Source organism: Polyodon spathula, chromosome 40, assembly GCF_017654505.1.
Source record: "Polyodon spathula isolate WHYD16114869_AA chromosome 40, ASM1765450v1, whole genome shotgun sequence".
Classification (NCBI taxonomy): Eukaryota; Metazoa; Chordata; class Actinopteri; order Acipenseriformes; family Polyodontidae; genus Polyodon; species Polyodon spathula.
The window spans coordinates 4,396,286-4,405,311 of record NC_054573.1 but is presented as its reverse complement, the minus strand read 5'-3'; the positions used below and the strand labels follow the sequence as shown (position 1 = coordinate 4,405,311).

Genomic DNA, 9,026 nt, shown 5'->3' with positions numbered 1-9,026 from the left:
CTTCAGTTAATTGAAGAAGAAAAAAAATAAATATATTTTTTCACTTTGGAAATCTGGTGACCTGCCTGTGCAATCAATCAATGGTTATTTTTTATGTAGCGCCTTTCACAATAAATCACCTCAAAGTGCCCCCCCTCCGGCGACGCTCAGCCAGTTGAGCGCCGCCTCCTGGGATCTCCCGTCCACGGTCGGCTGTGGAATAGCCCAGACTCGAACCGGCGACGTCCGGGCTGTAGGGCGCATCCTGCATGCACGCAGCGCCTTTACTGGATGCACCACTCAGGAGCCCCGTCCAAAAAGGTTTTAAACCCAAAAATAAATTAACAAAATATTAACTGTAGTGAATATTCATAGGATAAACATCACAGGTGACTCGCCGATAAAGATGCATTTCACTAAAGTACCAGGCCAATAGAAATACCTTTTATTATGCAGTGCAGCGTTTCAGTATCTTAGGTTTCGGTTTAGATGACTGTATATACCGTCATTTTAAAGTGCAGCATTGCCGGAGAGCAGACTACATTGCTTTACAGAACCAGGAATGCTTACCATACCAAAAGAGCATTTTAGTTATTTATTTTTTTACTGAACATGTTGATGAGTTGACAGATCTATCTGATGTTGAACTTCTTCACATTATGCACCCGTCACAATCTGGTGTAAAATGATCCTGATACACAAGCCGAGAGTCACATTACGTCAGTCAGACCTCAAACAGGTAGAATGCTCACCAGAGCGGAAGGGTTCAAAGCAGCAAGAGATGGTGCCTCCCTTCCAAAACGAGGCAGATCATTCCACAACTGGGGCTCTGAAACTGAACACTGCACCTGCCTTCTTTCTCTGTGTGCATGGAATACTTGTCATGGGTAAGAAAGTAAATGGGAGATATTGTTTACAATTACATATATGACGAGTTGTCAGTCTGATGTTTAAATGTAGACAATAGCAGCTGTTTCTTTAAATGTCCGATATGCACGTTCTCAATGCTCCACTCCATTTCTGATGACAAAATGAAATCTTAATTGGCATGGAACAACCACCTTGAAATAGAAACACACAAGTGACACAAAGGACAGGCTTGCTGTTGATTTAAACACTTCCGTGTCTGTGTTTTGGGAGGGGGTGGTTGTTATGATGTCATCGGGCACGCGCTGCAGTTCAGGGGCTATGCGCTTGCATACGGGGCCAAAGCCAGCCTAGGACTGTGTAAACGGGGGCTCAAATGATAAGAATCTTTGAATCTGATAGAGCCTAAGCCAGTTCAGGTTCGAGTTGCAAGTGTAAACACACCAATAGAGAAGAGATCATAATACTTCATTTCATTTTCTGTTTTCAGGACTTCCTTATCCAGGTGAAAGCCAAGGAACAAAGATGGAGTCTGTTTACATTAAACAGGAGGAGGTTCTGGAATTGGTACCTATCTGCATTAAACAGGAGATGACTGACCTGGAGCCTGTCCACATTAAAGAAGAAGAGACTGAACTGGAGCCTGTCCACATTAAAGAGGAGGAGACGGAACTGGAGCCTGTCCACATTAAAGAGGAAGAGACTGAACTGGAGCCTGTCCACATTAAAGAGGAGGAGACGGAACTGGAGCCTGTCCACATTAAAGAGGAGGAGACGGAACTGGAGCCTGTCCACATTAAAGAGGAGGAGACGGAACTGGAGCCTGTCCACATTAAAGAAGAGACTGATCTGGAGCGTGTCCACAGTAAAGAGACTATAGACTTGTTGTTTAAGGATACAGAAAACATATCCCGGCGAAGGATATCACATCAGTGTGCAGAATGTGGGAAGAGCTTCAGTAAGTCAAGACACCTAAAAAAACACCAGCGAATTCACACTGGAGAGAAGCCGTATCATTGTACTGAATGTGGGAAAAGCTTCATTGAGTCAGGAAACCTAAGAAGACACCAGCAAATTCATACTGGAGAGAAACCATATCACTGCTCTGATTGTGGGAGAAGCTTCATTCAGTCAGGAAGTCTAAAGAGACACCAGCAAATTCACACTGGAGAGAAACCATATCACTGTTCAGAATGTGGGGAGAGCTTCAGTCGGTTAGGAAACCTAAGAAGACACCAGCAAATTCACACTGGAGAGAAACCACATCACTGTTCAGAATGTGGAGAGAGCTTCAGTCGGTTAGGAAACCTAAAAATACACCAGCGAATTCACACTAGAGAGAAGCCGTATCACTGTACTGAATGTGGAGAGCGCTTCAGTTGGTTTGGAAGGCTAAATATACACCAGCAAATTCACACTGGAGCCAGCCTCTCTCCATCCTAGTCCCTTAAATACTGAGAAACTCCAACCTTGTTGTATACTGGAGCCTTGCTTCAGTGCAGTGGAATTTAATGGGTAGATTGCTGTATGTGCAATTATGAGGACAGCCCCACAATGATAGCTGTTTAAATGTACTGTGAAAAATATATGCAAAACATACTTGCTGCAACATTACCATTATTACTACATTCATAGTTTATACAGTTTGTGAATAATTGATATAAACCATCTGTTTGACAGTAACAGCTGGTGCTTTTGTGGAATCACCATTAGCTGTTTTGGTTACCAGTCCTTTTGGTTGCTGGTATTTTGTATCAGAATGCTCTCATTACTGTACACCCTAAGGCAAACTTGGCTATTTAGAAAGGGTTTCATTGACATTGAATTTGATTTCCTGTAAAGGGTGCATTATTATGTTTCCATTACCTCTAAGTAAAAGGTTTGTCATTTTTAAACCTCCATTGATTCCTGAGATAGATTTCTTTAGTGGAACTGAACAAACCCAAGAGAGACGTTGAAATGAGAAATGGAATTCCCTGTGTATGCTGGAATTCCTTTGCTAGTGTATCATGGTGTAAGCCCTGCAGTGTGGGCTCAGTCTTCTCTACTTGTTCTCAGTGTGTGAGTTCAGCTGCATTTCCAGTATCCTGAGCTGGGCTTTGAACCCACTGGGGACGCAGCTGAGAACAAGCCAGACCTACGACTTTTAGATCAAATAACAAGATGAGAAATTGTATACACAGAACTGTTGTATTGTTGTTTTTATTGATTTTGATTCTATGAATTTATTAAGATGTAGAATCTTTGCATTGTCTTGCAATTTAAATATTTTCACTTTACATATTAAAAAGCACAGCTGTCTATTAGAAATACACTACCGCTATAACTAAAGGTTTTTCCTCACTGTAGAATGAACTAAATTTGCTTCATAAAGTTGAATGAAACCTGCTCAATAATGTTACATTAACACATTGAATAACACACCGCTTTCTAGTTTTCCATATCCTGTATGAAAAACTGACAAAAAAAAAAGAATTGACTTCAACATCAAACATGAAGTACTGTGCTACTGTTATGGTAGACTTTTGCGATATCATTGTGTAATGTCTTTGTGTAATGATTACACGATGGTAAATAAGTTCTGAATTATAATAATTATACTGAATTCTAGGTGATGCTAAACTTTTTGCCAGCGCTGTACATATAAATCAGCACTGCCATTAAAATAGAATGTTTGAAGCTTTATATATTGTGTATCAATTGCATCCTATAAGAAAGTGTGAAGTGTAGATCATGCTATTAAAAGAGAACACCTTTACACATTTCACTATTCAGAAGCCACTAATAAACTTTGATTTTCCACTGTGAGATTGGTGCTGGGACTGGTAACACTGGTCCTGTCACTGCTTGAACTGGTAAGACTGGTGCTGACACTGCTGGACTGGTAAGACTGATCCTGTCACTGGTTGCAGACACTGCTGGACTGGTGAGACTGTTGTTGGTGCTGGGACTCGTACGACTAGTGCCGACACTGCTGGGACTGGTAACACTGGTCCTGCCACTGCTTGAACTGGTGAGACTGGTGCTGACACTGCTTGGACTGGTAAGATTGGTGCTGACACTGCTGGGACTGGTAACACTGGTCCTGCCATTGCTTGAACTGGTAAGACTGGTGCTGACAATGCTGGCCTGGTAAAACTGGAGCTGACACTGCTGGGACTGGTAACACTGGTCCTGCCATTGCTTGTACTGTTAAAACTGGTGATATCACTGCTGGACTGGTAAGACTGGTGCTGATACTGCTGGGTTGGTAAAACTTATGCCGACACTGCTGGGACCAGTAAGAATGTTGATGGTGCCGATATTGCTGGGGCTGGTAACACTGGTGCTGACACCTTTGGGATTGGTAAGATTGGTGCTGATACTGCTGGGACTGGTAACACTGGTCCTGCCACTGCTTGTACTGTTAAAACTAGTAATGTCACTGCTGGACTGGTAAGACTGGTGCTGATACTGCTAGGTTGGTAAAACTTGTGCCGACACTGCTGGGACCAGTAAGAATGTTGATGGTGCTGACACTGCTGGGACTGGTAATACTGGTGCTGACACCTTTGGGATTGGTAAGATTGGTGCTAACACTGCTGGGACTGGTAACACTGGTGCTGACACCTTTGGGATTGGTAAGATTGGTGCTAACACTGCTGGGACTGGTAACACTGGTCCTGCGACTGCTTGAACTACTGGACTGGTGCTGACAATGCTGGACTGGTAAGACTGGTTCTGATACTGCTGGACTGGTAAGACTGTTGCTGGTGCTTACACTGCTGGGGCTGGTAAGGCTGTTGCTGGCACTGCTGAGACTGATAACACTGGTCCTGCCACTGGTTGAACTGGTAAGACTGGTGCTGATACTGCTGGGACTGGTAACACTGGTCCTGCCACTGCTGGACTGGTAAGACTGGTGCTGACACTGCTGGGACTGGTAAGACTGGTGCTGACACTGCTGGGGCTGGTAAGACTGGTGCTGATACTGCTGGGACTGGTAACACTGGTCCTGCCACTGCTTGAACTGCTGGACTTGTGAGACTGGTGCTGACACGGCTGGGACTGGTAGCACTACACTGGTGCTGCCACTGCTGGAACTGGTAAGACTGATGTTGGTGCTGACACTGCTGGGACTGGTAAAACTGGTGCTGACACTGCTGGGCGATTGTGGCAATCATGGCAATGACTGGTTTCGGGAACCCTCGTGTAGTTTTTGGTTGCGCAGACAAAAAATACAGGTGAAGAAAATTAGTGATAGCTTTGAATCTATGAGACTGTTCAGAAATAACCTTAATTCTTAAAAAAAAAAAAAAAAGCACCAGCATTACAAGCCACATACCCATATTAGACAATGGTTAAACAGACAGCTATAGTCTGGGAAAATACAACACTGATTGGAGTTATATGGTGAATTAAGCACTGTTATAAAGCTAATATACTATACGTATGCCCTGCCGTGACCCTAGTTAATCTCATCTAACATCTGAAATGGTTGCGCTTAACTAATAACATAATATAATTATAATTATAAACATAATAATCTGGTTGTACTTGACTGTAGCTGTATAAGTTAGTATAAAAAGGGGGAACCAAACGCCAAAAGGCAGGAGATAGTGTGAGATGGGGGAGGGGAACTGAAAGACAAGATGAATGTGCCCTGCTAGGTACAACGTGGTATACAGCCCCCCCTTTTCCCCTGCAGAGGAAATGTGCAATGATAGAGTGGAAACCCCTATCATTGGACACAAGTAAGACAAATTTGAGTGGAGTCAAAGGTATAAATATTCAACATTGTAAAGTTTTGTCAGTCTTTCCATCTCTTTCAAATTGACTCCATGGATATCCGTGCTTTCTGATACAAACGTATGCACTGAGCTGTACTGAGGCCTTCAACCAAGTCAGTTTAAATCCCGTGCTTATATGATTGTATTGAAGGTATACCTTTCTTGTATATAAAGTGTTTTTGAAACAAAAAACATTTGTACGTTTTTTGTAACTAGATATTTAAAATATAGAAGTATTTTAATACATTTTATATATGAAACAAGTTTTTTATTTAATTAATATATTTTTCATATACCAAAAAGTAGCCAATTTTGGTGTATGAAAAATATATAAAATATTGTGACACTATTTCTTACATATACTTAACAGCAGAAAAAGTTTGGAAAAATATATGCATCAGTTCAAAAAATATGTTTGCTCGTATGGGATGCTGTGATGGTACAAGTATAGTTCTCTAATTTGAATGCAAGTTGTGCCTTTTTAACTATTATGAACAACAGTGTCTTTAGTTATTCGGGAAAAAAGTTCTTTATTTTGAAAAATAAAACATCAATGCATCGACTGTCGTTACATGCCTATACAATAAAAGAATACAAAATTATGGTGCCGATTGCATCAGTAATATTTTCTTACCTCATTTGTCCCATCCTAAAATATATACATATATATATATATATCGGTAAAGAACACATTTGTCATTGAATTCATGGAATAGAAAGGTTTTTTTTGTATATGTTATGTACATACTTTTTTGCAACATAAAATATTCCCCCCCCCACCACCACAGTTCATTGTAAACTATAATTTTCACCTGCCAGGCTAAAAGGTACAGGATCTAAGATCCGCTGCGATTGGCACTCATGAACCCCTGTGCACATGGATATACTATTAACATGCCACAGACTAGTTTTATTGCTTTTAAAAGAAAAAAAATACATTTGTAAATGTACAACATAAACACAACACACAACTGTCGTCTCAATTTCTTTTCGTCTTCACTCAAATATCCAATATTCCACATCACTGTAATATTCCAATGGATTCAGTCTGTCTCAAGTTTTCCTTGTGGAACTCTATCCTGTGACTGAATCTAGCTCATTTATGCTGCCATTATGTCAAAGTTTAAACCACCTCCAGGAAGGTTTCAATTTAATCCACCTCTCGATTTAAATGTGGATTAAAATTAGTGGTGCAACGTGATTCTAGTTTTATCTTTTATGTTTGACCTTGGATTAACTTTAAACAAGGATTTTGTATAAAACCTGGTTTAAAGTTTTGTGCAACATGACTAAAATATAATCCTTGATTTAATCTGGGTTAGTGGTTAATCCACATTGGTGCAATTGACCCTAAAGCTTTAAAGGGATACTACCTCTTGTCTTTTTTACATTCCAAAATTAGGCCGGTGCAAGTCAGCTGAACCACGGGTTACTGCAAGGGGCATTATAACAAGGTCTGCGTTAAATTCGGTGTCTACTGTACCAAAGACTGGGTAAAGTTTCTCAGTGAAAGTTTCTGTATATGTGTAGATATGGTTTTTTTTTTCAGCATCGTAAAAGGAGAGCTGCCCTTCCTCATAATCCAGATACACCCCCAGCCTCCGAGGCTTCAGACTCAGGGGGAGGGAGGTAACAGGGACAGTGAGAGCCTTGAATTCACAACCCCTCTCCAGCCTCAGGGTCCAGTAACCCACGCTGGTATTCAAGAAGCCATAGCCCTTTCTCATGGAAGACTCAGTGGTGACTCCTACCCTCCAGTCTCTCTTCTTTCCCACCGCTACCTCCCAGTAGCGTCTCCCGGATGTGAAGCCCTCCATGCCCAGAACACAATGACAGCCCACGTATTTATTGCTATTGACATGATGACCATTTCGTACGCCGCCACTTCTCACTCGTTTCCTATCCTCGGACAAGATTAGGTCAGGGTGTGCTGTATCTTGGTCCAGAGTCACATCAACTGTGAAAAAGAGTGGAAAGTGTGCTGATCAGCTAGTCAACAAATGCATTTTGGATTAATCACGTGATGAGCTGTGTGGTCGAAAGGGAACGTACATAAACTTTGAGCTGTAGTTAAGTCAAGCACATAACATAATATTTCATGGGTTGTATATCCAGGAGATGGTTTTATAAATCACAAAACCAGCAGAAATCACTGTTTACTGTTTTTTCTTATGCTGTTACTACTGACTCACCTATACAGAATTACAACATCATTGAGTATTATTATTCTTCTTCTTATTATTATATAATAGTATCTTTTTCACTGTAAAACATGGCTTACTTCACAGCATTTCATAGTCTAAAAATAGGTATCACTTTTAAACATAATATTTATTAAAGCAGAAAAATGCCGCTATCACATTTAACATCGATCGCTTTCTCTGGAGTTATTACACAAAATAAGAACATAAATGTAAAAAATAACAACAAACGTGACAAGTCCCCTTCTTGTACTGGACAGCAATCTTCAGCAGAAATAGCTCTGATCTTTGATGCAACTGGTGTCTTTTTCGTTAAACACATTTTAACGAAATTGTGTAGATCTGTGCAGTGTTGCAATCATTTACTGGAAGCAAACTAAATCAACTGCCAGATTCCTGAATACAGTGTAACAGGTGGTGCGTCAATAAGCAAATATGCTGTATTTATTAAGTGCTTAAAAAAGTATATTTAAACTATTTCAGAAATGGGAATTTTCACTGAAAACTACATATTACACGACAATGGGTAAAATATGTGAAAACAGTGAAGAAATACAGCCTTTATTATTTTTACATTGTATAAAAGGTTAAATTACTTAATAATTAAAACAATACCTGATGCCTCAATAATCCACTTCCAGACTAGAAAGAAAGAGAGATATTTTAAAATAAATAAAAACAAACAAAAATGAACAAAATAGCAGCCAACACTCATCTCAATCAGCATATTATAACTGTGAGGAATACCTGAATCCGGGATGAGTCTGACAGCACCTGTGTAGAGAAAGTAAAGAAATCAAATCACCATACCAGTCCAAGCTTTTAAAAAGTTGAAAACTTCAGAATTCTAATAAATGGGGTGTCTAATACAGTTGCACACGACTGTGTGTCTTTTTGCATGTTCCCATCAAGTACATGTGTTGCAATTTGAAAGAAATCAAAGACGGTCAAGCTTTTTGACCCAGTGGGAACATCTTACTTTCATTTGCCATACTCACCAATTGTTTGAGATCTTTGCTTCATAGAAAGCCACACAGAAGGAATGGTCCCCTAAAAAACAAAACATTACGTTAATCTACAACTGAAAACTCAAACAACTTGGGAAACTTCTTATTAGGGTTATCCTAGGCACTACGGCGACAATTTCAAGTTGTTTTAATTCTTCAAAAACTATCCAAAGCTGATTTAGTGGTTTTGCATTCCTTTAACC

At 40.2% G+C, this 9,026-nt stretch overlaps 2 protein-coding genes across 2 annotated transcripts; one reads left to right on the top strand and one right to left on the bottom strand.

The window, feature by feature from the left end:
• Nucleotides 1-1,623: 1,623 nt before the first annotated feature.
• LOC121304979 (gastrula zinc finger protein XlCGF49.1-like) lies at nt 1,624-2,745 on the top strand (the record flags this gene model as incomplete). Its single annotated transcript, XM_041236443.1, has 1 exon — nt 1,624-2,745. A coding segment is annotated over one exon (666 nt), but the record flags the coding sequence as incomplete, so codon positions are not given.
• Nucleotides 2,746-6,128: 3,383 nt separating this feature from the next.
• On the bottom strand, nt 6,129-8,921 carry LOC121304977 (E3 ubiquitin-protein ligase TRIM39-like). Its single transcript, XM_041236441.1, has 4 exons — nt 8,815-8,921; nt 8,564-8,590; nt 8,432-8,458; nt 6,129-7,572 (listed from the first exon to the last, which is right to left on the bottom strand). Exons 1-4 carry the CDS (start codon nt 8,837-8,839, stop codon nt 7,001-7,003), a joined length of 651 nt encoding a protein of 216 aa, XP_041092375.1. The 5' UTR covers nt 8,840-8,921; the 3' UTR covers nt 6,129-7,000.
• Between the last annotated feature and the right edge of the window lie 105 nt (nt 8,922-9,026).

What these genes read in the sequence shown, in the direction of transcription:
- LOC121304977 (XM_041236441.1), bottom strand. Translation starts at nt 8,839, where the DNA reads ATGAAGCAAAGATCTCAAACAATTG. An exon ending in CAGACTCATCCCGGATTCAG is followed by an intron (nt 8,459 to 8,563) that starts GTATTCCTCACA and finishes CTTTCTTTCTAG; the next exon opens with TCTGGAAGTGGATTATTGAG. An exon ending in GTGGATTATTGAGGCATCAG is followed by an intron (nt 7,573 to 8,431) that starts GTATTGTTTTAA and finishes TCTTTTTCACAG; the next exon opens with TTGATGTGACTCTGGACCAA.